This window comes from Chrysemys picta, chromosome 2, assembly GCF_011386835.1.
Source record: "Chrysemys picta bellii isolate R12L10 chromosome 2, ASM1138683v2, whole genome shotgun sequence".
NCBI classification, from domain to species: domain Eukaryota; kingdom Metazoa; phylum Chordata; order Testudines; family Emydidae; genus Chrysemys; species Chrysemys picta.
Window position 1 is genome coordinate 42,367,837 of NC_088792.1, and position 13,377 is coordinate 42,381,213.

The window sequence follows — 13,377 nt, forward strand, 5'->3', positions numbered from 1 at the left end:
GGATTGGGCCCTAAATTATTCAAAATAGATTGATTGACAGAAGCTTTTGTCTCTTTCCATTATTCTATACCATAGATTCATGTTATCAGAATCATCACATCAATTAATGCTAACATATTATTTCCCTAGCGATAGGTAGGAATCATAGCAAAATATGAAAGTCCTTGTAGAATTGCTGCAGTGAAAACGGGGATTGGGCAGTTTGATTCGCCTAATAGTGAAACTGCAGCAATCTAAGGGACAACACCAAAAGGGCCAGAAGGAGTAAGTGGCTGTAGCACCCGTGGCCAGAGGCCCATGATATAAACAGTGATGTATGACAAATTACATGCCAGGTGCACCTTGGTCAGCAAATGGCTGCAAATGAGGTTAGATGTGTAAAGTCAGGTCATTTGATTTGGTATTCAGCGTTCAAATAGAGTGCAATTTGTATGACGAGGGGGTTGAAGAGGTATGTATTGCAAGAAGAGCAACTAACAGCAGGTAGTTGTGAGGTAAAGTAGGGGTACCCTGATGCCAGTGTCATAACTGATTATATTAACAGCGCCGGGAGGCAAACAAAGAAGTAGCAAAAGCAACAGAGCGCTGACAATCTCAGCATGGGGTCGAGTGATGGAATGGGGATGGGATGAGATGGGGAGTCAATATTTGCCAGCCAGAAAATGAAATAATTCATTAAGAAATCATTTTTTATTTTCTAGCTGCTAAGGCAGGGTTAGTAACACGCAACAAAGAGTTAACAGTAAAATAAAGCCCTTGGGTCGGATTCAACAGCAATGTAAAATGATGTCCGTTTTCAGTGATGCCACTAACCTTCAGAGAAAAGTGTTTGCTTATTATATTGGTCTCATCTGGGAGCGTTCAAAACTAGGACTGGGGGGCTGTTTCTTCTTCATATTTCTTGGTAGCAAAGAACTGGAATTTATTGTTTTAAGCAAGATTTTATTGATTATGTTTTGATCTCAAATATAAAAAACAAATTTTATATATATATATATATATAGGGGAGTGGAGATTGGGCCCACTGTATGAAAATATTGACATCACATATTAAGAGAGAATTTGTATCTGGTCAAAAAGAATTCCGGTGGAATATATTGGTTTTTCCAGTGCATCCTGTATGTCTGCCAATTAGATGACAGACTTTTCAAGGCAGTTGCTGTATTTCTCTTTATGTCCTGTGCAGTGGTGATAATATTGATGGCTTTTAACAAATGACTTATTCCAACATGATTAACAGGTAGTTATTAATCATGTTGGAATAAGTCATTTGTTAAAAGCCATCAATATTATCACCATTGCACAGGACATAAAGAGAAATTATAGTACTGCCTCTAAAAGTCTGTTATTTAATTAGCAGACATACAGGATGCACTGGAAAAGACAATATATTCCACTGGGAATAATTTATTATTTGTTCTTAACATTATTATTATAAACTCACATTTTGTGTTTATCACAGAAGAAGTGAAATTTCAAGAGACATGAGTGAAAAGAGGGTGGTGGCTTTGTGAAATGGGAAGTCAGGCCATGCATAGCAGCAGCACAAGGAAAGGCATGGAAATGAGAATCAAAAGCAGTAGGAAACAAACACGAAGCATGTAATTCTGCTTTTACGCTGTGACACAGAAGACAAAACCAACAAACAGACTATGAATATTACTACCTGGTTAAATCTAGAGAGGAATCTGACCCATGGCTCCAAATCCAAACCATCACCCAAACCTTAAAAATCTGGATCCAAATTTAGCAAATGACATTTAGCTTTATAATGGTCCAGCACAAAATCCATGATCAAAACACTGCCAGACTGAGATATTTGAAATCTGTATCCAAAGGACCTGATTCTCATTTACACTGCCAGAGTGGAAAGAGACTTCAAAGTAAATGAGAATCAAGCCCCAAATCTGTAACTTGAGTTTATGTTTGGCTGAGGTAATGAGGTATCAGTGAGAGGTAAGACAAAGAGAAAACGAACAACATCCACAGTAGGTGTAAGTATTTGTGGAAGGAAAACAAACCAGGACTGGTGGAATTAAAAGGAGAGATTAGGAGATTTAGAATCTGGAGGACAATCCCCACTATGGTTGTGCCAAACTACTTGGCAATGTGCCGTTAAAGTCTTGTGGGAGAGGCAGCTCAGTTCCATGAGGTGCTGTTCTAGGGTGAGAGGCTCACTAGAAATGTGGTTCTCTTTGCAGCTACATGTGGTGGAACGATGACAGGACAAAATGGTGTCATCGAAAGTGTAGGATTTCCTGAGCTGCACTATCAAGACAACTTGTTGTGCGAATGGTTACTCCAGGGACCTACCGGCCATTATCTCACCATTAGCCTAGAAGGACTAGATGTTCAGGACTCCCCTGAGTGTGCAAATGACTTTGTGGAGATCCGCGAGTACAATGCTTCAGGTCAGTAGACTGTTTCAGTGATTCTCCTCCCTGCCCTCATCCCAGCAGCAAGCCTCAAAGGAGACTACTAAAAACTCTTGCTGCTGAAAGAACTACATGCAGTACAGGTGTCTTCCTTATTGCCAGAGTAGTTACATTAGTTATTGAAGTAAAGCAAAGGAAACAAAAACCCTTCCAATTGTTTCCCAAGATTGCTTTATTTCTTTAAACCTACCTAATGGTTTAAACTCAGTGGTGCTACTTGAATAGAAATTTGAATAAAAATCATCCTGATAATAAAACTCATCTGTCTGTCTTTGACTTGCCTAGGGAATTTATTGGGCAGATACTGTGGTACTACTATCCCTGATCCAATGGATACTTCTGACAGTTTTGCTTATGTCAAGTTCTTCACTGATGGATCTATCAACGCCCCAGGATTCAGACTGCGCTTTGACGCTAGTATTGAAGGTTAGAGTTGTAAAGTAGCAATTTACCATAAGCAAGGCAGCATACACAGCTAACCACATTTTCCATCTTCACCAGAGTGCAATTGTTTTGTTTTGTTTTCAAATCATTTGTTCTTATAGTAGTGTATATTTGTCCTTTAAATCTGATTTATGTATGGTTGTAGCTCTTTGATCTTTGGCTATCCTGCCCGGGTGAAAGTTAGAGTAACAGACGACCTGTGCTGACTTCCACTAGCACAGGAGGGAAAGCTAATTCCCCACCCAAGTCCTTTGTAAGGCTCTTTCCTCAGGGCCCAATTTATTGTTTATAAGAAAGGATGTAAACACCACAAAATAAAACAACTCAATTGCTGCTCACAATCCCCAGAGGCTTTTCTCTGCCTCAAGCAGCCAGCGGACAGGAGAACACACCCTTCCCTTGTGTGACCTGCCTGGACCCAGCTTCCTGTTCTGCACGAACCCGGCCTGGCCATGTGATCCCTTTCCAGACTGCTGCTTTAGCCTGTCACAGTGAGCTACTCAGATCTCTTGACGTCATAACCCCATCGTGGTTCAGGAAGGCAGTCATCTGGCATGAGCATTTAAGGGAAGCAAATGTTAATTCTTGATTCACATTAGTTACAATGGTCAATTATCATTATTCATATTTTAACAAATATTTAATGGCTCATTTGAGTGGATCTACCAGAAATATTAAACTTCTCTAACCATTGTGACCAACACATGGAAGGGTATAGCATAGCAAATCAGAATTTCAAGCAGTCAAGAGCTTTTTTTTTAATATCAGTTCCATGGTTTTGCTTTAATCCTTTACCTCCAGAAAGTATTTAGTATCCATTGATTTTCTGCGAGAGCTTTCCTAACATTTGTTCTGTTCCAGAGTGTGGTGGAGATCTTAATGCGCCTGTTGGGACATTTACTTCCCCCAACTATCCCAACATATACCCACACAATCGAGTGTGTGAATGGAGGATCACCGTCCCGGAAGGACGACGGATCACACTAACTATTAATTATATGAAAACCGAAGGCTACCAGAGGTGCAGCTTAGATTATGTGGCTGTAAGTGTGAATGAATACAGGGAAAGCACATGAATGTGCTTTAATTTACTTGTACATTATTACCAGAGTGGTACTGTTGAAATTGTGTATATATTTGTATATCTGTTTCTAAGACATATTATAACCCACCCCAAAAGAATGGGAGTGGCGACAGAGGAAGAAAGAAATTAACTCTCTAAGGTACAGATTCAGGAAGGTACATGTGTAACTTTAAGCATGTGACTAGTCCCACTGAAGCCAATGGAACTACTCATGTGTGCAGTTACTTGTGTACTTAAGTGTTTGCAGGATCAGAGCCTTATTTACTAAATCAAACAAAATGTGATTAGACTCTGAGTAAATTCAGAAAGCACACTAAAGTATTTAAGTCTGAAACAGAATCCAGTTATCATTTATTATTTTTACAGCACCCACAAATACACTTGTACTTTACAATACAGAGAGAAATGATCCCTGCAGAAAAGTTCCCTACATCTACTGCCCTGTGTGCTGAGTAGGGACAGAGCCAAGACTGTCCACCTGCTCCCTGCCCACCTGTGTGATGAGGCCACCCAGTAGCAACTGGCCTCCATCCATCACGTGGCTATCCTCCATGCCCTTACTCCCCTGCTTTAGACAAGTCACACACACTGTCCCTTTATCAGCTAATGAAGTAATGAACTCTGAAAGGAACAGCCTTCCTGCATCCCTGTGTGTCGATAACTCTCTACCTCATTCTAAATCTCAACTGACAACATCTTTTCTCCCTCTCCTGTACCTCTGAAATTACAGGAGAAGGAGAAGGAGATTAACTCTGCAGTTATATTATTTCACTCCCAGTGTCTTGGGATGCACTCTGCGTGAAAGAAGCCATACCAAAAAAACAGCGGTATCATCAAAAACTAAATGTTAGAGCTGATCAAAAGTTTTCCATAAAATTTCTTTAAGTGGTTTTTTGACAAAATTGTTATTTTTCACAAAAAAGTCCCTTTTCATTGAAAATTTCCAAAGTTTTGTTAAAAAAAAATCTTGGATTTTTTTTTTTTTTTTTTTTTAACTTTTGGACAAAGCATCAAAAACATTCACAGAATTTTTTAGGAGAAAACAAAAAATTTTAATTCAGGACCTGACCCACTAGAGTCATTGCAAGTTTGTTTCATAGATTTCACTAGGTTTTGGAACAGCCCTTTATGGAGGGATTTCAGTGAGTCTTGTGCAAAGTACATTTAAACTCTGAAGAAGATGTTTGGTTTGAGCCTCTAAGAATGCATTTTTAACCAACAGATTTACAATGGCCTCAGACAAAATTCTCCCAGACTAGCCAAATTGTGTGGTGATGTAAATCCAGGCACTCAAGTGAAATCCTCAGGAAACACAATGAAAGTCATTTTGGTCACTGATATCTCTGTTTCAGCGAGAGGCTTCAGTGTTTCCTATTCTTCTAGTGAAGATGCAGGTAATGCAGATTTTTAAATTAACCTTATATAAAGTATCTTTGGCAAGCCATTTTGTAGCTAGTGCATGGCAAAAAAAGCATTGCAAAAATATGACACCTGTAACAAATACATGTTCTTTTTCTGTGTCCCATATCTTGAAAATGGCTGGGCTGAAAAACCTCAAATTTGGTCAAATTTGGCAATCACCCATTTTACATAAGTAGAAAGCACCTTTTATTTAGATTTTTGGGGTTGTGGGTATGTGCACACACATGTAAATCAAGCCTAAAATGGAAAGGACAGCTTTCACTCCGGAGTACGCAGTGTTTTGCAATGAGAACTGCATACACATCTCTTGCTTCTGAGGATGGGCTAGACTGTGATTTTTGCATTTAGCCTGGGATAAGGGGAGTGCAGCTGCTCCTCCCCAGGAGGCTTTATGACACAGAGTCAGATGCCTTCTGTGCTCCCCCATTGCTCAGGAGGCCTGGTAATTTAGTGCAACTCTTGCAAGCCAGCTTCATTGGCTAATGTATGCAGGTGGGGATGGAGCTAACATTCCACCCACTATTGCACACAAGAGATGGGGCAGCTGGCAGAGCATTGCCTGTTAGGGCTCAGGCTTTTGGAACATGCTTCCCCCCTACGTCCGTAACAGGATGAATGAGCTGATCTTCAGAGCGTGCTGCAAGGCCCATCTTCTCTTGCTTGCCCGTAAAGAGTTGGGCGATAGATAAGGCTGGGTAGCGGTGGAGTGGAGCTGTGGTAGGGATGTTGTCAGGAGGTTAATTAATTGTTGTTATATTTATTTTGTTGCTGGGATATTTGATTTGCTCTTGGGGTAACTTCTGGGTCTGTTTCTTTACACGTGTGTTTTTAAATGGTTGTCAAGAGCACCCAGGAGGTTGGGCAGGCACTCTCTCGCTGCAGAGTAGTAGCATCTACATAAAGAAGGAAATGAAGCTGGACCTAATTCTGTTCTCAGTAACACCACTGTTGATATCAATGTGCAGGAGTAAATGAAAGCAAGATTTGTCTTGGTGCACCAAAATTATTATTATTTTCAAATAAGCAGTGTCTTGGTTCTGCAGTTTGTGGTGGGACCTGCATGGAAGCTGAAGGAGGGAATTTCACTTCACCAGGTTATGACAGTATCAGAAATTACACAAACAACTTGAACTGTGAGTGGACCCTCAAGAATCCATACCACTACAATTCATCCACTTACATCTCCTTTGAGGATTTCCACTTGGAACACCACCAAGACTGTCAGTTTGACTACCTAGAATTACGAGTAGGTACGTAAGGTCAATTGAAACAGAAGAGTGAATTAAGCATATTAATACATCAGTTGCTTTAGTGGCAACTGTGTCATGTTAAGTGCACTGGATGGCAATTCTCCAAAATTTAAAAAGTGTTTAATATGGCACTCTATGATAAAATATAGGCTGAACAACATAAAGGCAGAGATGTTTACTGGATTAATGCGCTACATCTATATATATTTGAACATATTTTAGAACTAGAACATATGCCTTCCTTTGGAAACATGGGACCTGATTCACCACTGCCCTACCTCAGTTATGCTCATGTAACTCTACCAAAATCAATGGAGTTAAACCGGTGTAAAACTGGAGGAATACAGCTTGATATGCATTTCTTTAATATATTAACACTTCGTGTATTGGGAAGTTCCTCTTTTTGTGCATTCTCTGGTATCTTGCATTGTAAGGCACTGGGAAAGCACCATGCCTCTTTCTTTTAATATTAAAAATAGCTCAACTAATGTTGACTGTAGTATGCAAGCACCAGATGTCTTCTGCCTTCACAGGCCATACCAGAGAGAAGGACTCTGATTACAAGAAAATTGTTTTTGAGAGGGGGTATCTTTGAGGGTAGAGATCTGTTACATCTTAATTGTTTTAAATATCAGCACCTGGATGTGTAGGTGTAAACTTGTCTTCTCTCCTTAATCTTAAAAAAGAATTTCTGGTCCGAGATATAGACTATACAGTAGAAAGTAAAGAAAGAGAAATACTAAAGTAAATCTCTATTCTCCCACCTCTTCTCACTCCTCGTGCGCTCAGGCTCTGATACCAAAGTGCTTAAGTAGAGAAAGTCTATTTCCCCGGGAAAGAAAAAGAAGCAAATAGCCTTGTGTTATTCAATATTGCTCACTTTGGCCAGACTAGTGGATTTTCAGTTTACACAAGACTGGCCTCATGACAAAGACAGGCTGTTGTAATTCAGCTGCATATGCTGACAGTTAGCATTTGGTAAGCAGTGAGATTCTAATGGTGCAGAAAGTCACTAAATTCTAGTGGATTGTCCTTGAACAGTGACACAAGAACAGCCGTGAATTTGGGAAAAGATCCTGTTTGGTAGCAGAGAGATGGGAGACACTGACTCAAGAGGAGAGTGTGGGATTATTTTCCTGGAATTGTCTATAGTACATATGTTTTTATGTTGTTTTTTTAAAGGTAGAAAATTAAGCATATGTTACTTGATACTCACAGGAAAATGTGTTTACTCCAAATAAGCAAAACAAATATTTAATTTCAAGCTTCCTGGGTGAGGTTTAATGATCAGCTACATGAGAATATTTCACTAGTCTAATTTCATATCCAATCTTTTGAATGAGCATTCTTTGCTTTTCTGTCGCAGATCCTGGACTTTATTATTCAATCTATACCTTTTTTCAGTTTGAGTCAAGTTCAGTCAAATAGATGGGCTAGTGTCCCATTCTCTGTCAAGAAAGCTATGCAGATTCATATATATATATTAGTGTATAATACTGGAAAAGACAGGTTGCAAAGATTTGCTGTGTAATTTACATTAAAGGTCAGTTTATTATACATCACTTTTCATCCACAGATCTCAAGGCACTTTACAAAGTTGGCTAAGTGTCATTATCCGTGTATTACATAGGGAGATTGAGTGACTTGGTCCAAGTCACACCAAGTACCAATGGTAGGGCTTGGAATAGAACCCAGATGTTTCAGCTCCTAGTCCTGTGCCATCAGTGCTGGGCCATGCCGTCTCTCCTTTTGCAGGCTCTGATCTGATTATGAATAAAGCCATAAATCTGTAGGTGGATATTGTTAGAGAAGTAGATTTAGGAAGACAGTGCTTGGACATTTTGACAAACACTATTATAAAATGCCTCACTCTTGTCCCTCTCTCTCATTAAGAGCATTTATCTATTTATATAACACTAAAAATAAAATACAAATCAAACCAGCAAAGATGGAATAAAAGTTTGTAGAAACATATGCAGATGATTAAAAGTTACAAGAAATACATCTACCAATTTAATTCTTTGTTCTATAGAGAAGTCTTCAGCTAACAGAGCACACGTTACATAATTTTACACAGTGTTTTGAAGAGGAGTGCTGCAGATATCTTTGGGGGTACCTGGTGTTGATCTAGGAGTGACTGTTTATGAATAGGGACACCCACACGTTTCTGAAACTAGACAGATCGTATCATCTAAACTGAAAATTCCCATTGAATTTAACAGGCATTCCATGAATAGAAGAATCAAGGGACATAACTATAGATAGGTTAGCTAATCCATCCTTTCCCATACTTCTAGCCATATGACTTTGCAATGCTATGGACCAGTCTGTGAGTGAGCACTCTCAGGTTCCATTGGTCAGACTAGACATAGACCTCAAAAGGGCAGAGGAAAAGACTAAAATGACTAACACAGAGCAAGCCATAGAATCTGCTCATTCAATTCAATTCAAAAGGATAAATACTACAGCTTCTATAATTGTTCCCTGGCTCGAGTGATCCAAATGCCACTATAAAACTCTAAAGCTCTGCAAAAATTTAAACATATAGAATAATTAGTCTTCCTTTAATGTGTACTCTATCCTTTTGTGTGTGTTACAATACAAAAAAAACCTTTTATGCTGTTTCTCCCCCCTTCTCTCCCATTTGTTTCACACAAATTAATTTAACTTACTACAGATATTTTAGGATTGATTGAGTTAGCTGTAAAATTGGCAAACTGGCATGTGTTTTTTACTCAGGGGATGCTGATGGAGAGCTGATATCCAGACTCTGTGGCCAGGCACCACCTTCAGTGCCTCTAGTCATAGCAGCTCCTCAGATCTGGGTGCACTTTAGAAGTGATGAGCGTGTGGAAGATAGAGGATTCTGTGCCAGTTACACATTTGAAGGTAAGTTCTATGAAAAGCTATTTTCCCTGACTGTGGCAAGTCCAGTAAATGCTGCTAGTCATGCTGATCACACTGGAATGAGGTCTGCCCTCGAACAAGCCCACAGCAGAGTGCTTGTTGAGTTTCTGTTCAAGCCGAACACGTTCTCAGCTGAGCTTTCACACACACTGTCCTCTGCCTTATCTCTGTTCCTTGAGCTGTGTTTGAGTGTTTTGCAGTGCTAGTGAGGGGCAGGACAACACTCAGAACACATGGAGACTCCGTTTACTGACCAATGCATGCTACTCTTTGTGTCAATGCTGAATTTGACCGTGGATTCATCTGGACCCATCAGCAGCACTACATTAACAGTGCTGTTAAAGTGGAAGTTGTGGTTTTAAGTATCAATTTCCAAAGCTTTTATAGGGCTTTATTAAATATCAAAATAAATGTGAATTTCACGTTCATTGAAGCGTTTTATGTACTACACTGCCAACATGTTTTTAACGCTTGAATTTTCTAAACCAGGTTGATTATCATCACCCATCTGAATTCAATTTAGATAGTTTTTCAAATTCAATTTGAAATATTACCGATATCATTGTTGTTTGTTCAGAGCATGCAGTTTCTCAAATATCCAATAACGGTATTGTTTTATTGCAGCTTGTGGTGGTATACAGACTGCTGAAAGTGGGGTCATCTCAAGTCCTAACTACCCAGATCCTTACAACAATTTAAATCACTGTTCTTGGTTGTTGGAGGCCCCGCGAGGTCAAACTATTACTGTGAGTAACACTAAACGCATGCTATAGAAAAGAGTGAATGCACTTAGTGTACTTCATGAGTCTGTAGGAAGAGAGATTTTTTTAATGGTTTAAAAGTCTGAAAAATGTGAAATATTAAAGAATGAAAATGTCACCATCAACAATATCCAAGGAAGGGGCAAAATATGCAATAGAGATAAAACAACCTGCTTCTGTAGATCATAGTCTATTTTTAAAAAAGTTGAAGAAGGTAATCTTCTAATGGTTCTTGTCCTCAGATAGACATCACACGTCACTCACTCTTCCTCCCATAAAATAAATCGTCTGTGTACACATAAGCAACTAGAGTAGCTGCTTTAAACAGATGCATAGTGATAAGCCTCTGCCTTCAGGAGGACAAGTCTGAGGCTGAAAGTCCGTGCTGCACCTCCAGGAGGAACAGAACAGAAGGTGCAGCCCTGTAGAAGAGTGGGACTTTATGTCACATTGGTGTCCCTAAGACTGTGGCCAGCTCTGGAGGCCAGAGTGGTCCCTGACATAAACTACAACAGCCAGGTTCTGCCCTAATTTCCAGGAGCTTCCCTCCCAAGGGCTACCAATGGGCTGCTTTGGAACAGCCGAGAATCGCTGTAGCACTCTACATTATGGCCCTCACCCTCATGCCCCGGCAGCAAGGCTTGTAAGGGGACCAGCTTAGGGTCCCTTAGACTGCTACCCTATGCTGTGCTTGCACTGTAGCATTCTCCTGACCCCTGGGGTAACAGGTCCAGCCAGTGACATGTAGGGTTCAGTCAGCAGGCAGAGTCCCTCCCTGAGCCTTAAAGTGCTGTTCTGAAACAGCTTTGTGAAACAACGTTCTGCACTTATTGTCACTCAGTGATTCCCAGATCCAGCTTTCACAGTTTATGTGTAAAACGACATGTTTTCTAACTGCAGGCTCAGCAGGCTTACCCTGCACTCTATCCATCTAAGCTGCACTCTCTCTGTCACTGTACAGGTACTTACAGTGTTATAGGGGATATGAGGGCATCTGAGGTCAACAAATCTGTATTTAATCAATGCAGATTAAATTAGTACTATTCCGAATCAGCTGAAAATAAGGTTTTATTATAAGTGGAGCTGGTAGTGACTCTTTTTGTGAAGGTTTCCCAGCACTATCCGCTATAAACCATCATTTTCAATTCTTATACTTTCCAAATACTAATTGTTTGGACTGGAATTTTCCATGCTTGCTCTTTGCCTCAGGCTGAATTTTTGGGGAAATTAGACCAGAGGGATAATTACATAGCCTTTTGCTAAACTTTTCCATACAGATCCCTGGCAATAATACCACATTGGAAGAGGGCCAGGTACTCATTAGTGCAGATCAATAATGAAGAACAGCACTAATCAATCTGCGAGCCTGTGTGATCAGCTGTTTGAAATCTTTGAGCTGAAAATCCCACCTATGTGCATATTACCCATGCACCCCACATTGGGGTCAGCAGTTCACTGCCTACATCCTTTCTGTCTGACACATCCATCTGACACTCTCATTTGATAGTCTTGCAGCAGCTTCTCTCAAGTTTTAAAAAAAATAGAGTCATTTTCACTAATTGTTTATTATTGTGACCATAAAGAAAAAGATGGGGAACATGGACTTTTTTCCTAAATAGCTGGTTAATATTTTATCACAGCTGAATCGAAACTAAGATTTCATTGTCTCAGTCCCTGATTCAGGAAAGCAATTCAGCATGTGCTTAAGTCCATCCCTTTTCAGGAAAACACTTAAGCATGTTTTAAGCACATTCTTAAGTCCCATTGACTTCAATTCCAGATCTGTCCTTTTTCTCCTCTCTCTTAATTATGATCATTATGTTTAAGATATAGAAACTCCAGCTCAGTACCAACAACAAAGTACCGGAGTCAAGTTGTCAAACAGTTTAGCATGTTATCAGTCTGTCAAATCATTGTGCTGGAACTGTTAGAGAACCTGGATAAATCTGTTTTGATGCATCCTGCAAGTACAGCTGGTTTCAGGTTCTGAATGTTTATTTTCTGTTCATTCCCTCTGAAGCATCTGGCACCAGCCACTGTCAGAAGACAGGATACTGGGCTAGATGGATCATTGGTCTGTCCCAGTATGGCCATTCTTATGTCATTCTTGTTTGTCTATAGCTTACTTTTACAGCCTTTGATGTTGAAATGCACTCAAACTGTCGCTGGGACTCAGTCACTGTTCTGAATGGTGGCTCTCCTGGTTCTCCTATAATCGGACAGTATTGTGGAACTACATCTCCTGGGATCATTCAGTCAGGTTCCAACAAGCTAGTGGTGATCTTTAACTCAGACCATTCAGTGCAAGGAGGCGGGTTTTATGCAACATGGACCGCAGAATCTTTAGGTAAGAGGAAAATAATCACTGTCTCATTTGTATACACATAATAATACTTAGCACTTGCATAGCACTCTTCATCCATAGATACAAAACATTTACTATCGCAACCTCTTTAAATAAAATTGTGCTGGAGAATACAAAAAATAGTATATAAAATGTTGCCACCTAACTGAGATGAGTCTGCACTGAAATGGCTAATGTTTAAACATTAACTCTGACCTAACAAACTGATATCAAATTTGGATTCATATCCTACTTTCTGATGGCAATCACTGATGGATGATATCCTGTATGAAAGGGGATCTTGTTCATTTTACTCATTGTAGTAGTGTCTAATGTCAGAGATTGCAAGACATTTCCTTTCTGTGACAATATTCATTTCACAACCTTTTGGTTTAAATATTAAACACTAAAGTTACAGCCATGGAACCAGAATAAAATCAGGCTCAAACTAGAGATATGGGGTACAATTTTTAAAAGCTCCTAACTGACATACGAGCCTAAATCTCACTGACTTTCAATGAGAATTAGGGCTTGTCTACATGAACATTAAAGTCGCAGCAAGTTTGGGTGTGAATCTACCCTGCACTAGCCTGCCACTAGCGCTGTCCGTGAGGGCACTGTTGATGCACACTAACAGTTTGTTAGTGCACTTCTGTCTACTCAAGGAGACAAAAGTAGAATGTTATAAAGTTTTAGATTGCTCTCTCTCTTCTCTTTTCTACAGAGTTTC

The 13,377-nt window shown here is 39.8% G+C and overlaps 1 protein-coding gene across 2 annotated transcripts in view; it reads left to right on the forward strand.

The window, feature by feature from the left end:
* CUBN (cubilin) overlaps nt 1-13,377 on the forward strand; it is a 211,110-nt gene that overhangs the window by 149,199 nt on the left and 48,534 nt on the right. For both annotated transcript variants that reach the window (XM_024106237.3, XM_005282453.3), the window contains exons 46-53: nt 2,202-2,411; nt 2,721-2,861; nt 3,741-3,922; nt 5,186-5,357; nt 6,429-6,635; nt 9,375-9,524; nt 10,167-10,288; nt 12,425-12,650. In XM_024106237.3, the coding sequence (XP_023962005.3) occupies nt 2,202-2,411; nt 2,721-2,861; nt 3,741-3,922; nt 5,186-5,357; nt 6,429-6,635; nt 9,375-9,524; nt 10,167-10,288; nt 12,425-12,650 (1,410 nt within the window). The remainder of the gene's footprint in view (nt 1-2,201; nt 2,412-2,720; nt 2,862-3,740; nt 3,923-5,185; nt 5,358-6,428; nt 6,636-9,374; nt 9,525-10,166; nt 10,289-12,424; nt 12,651-13,377) is intronic.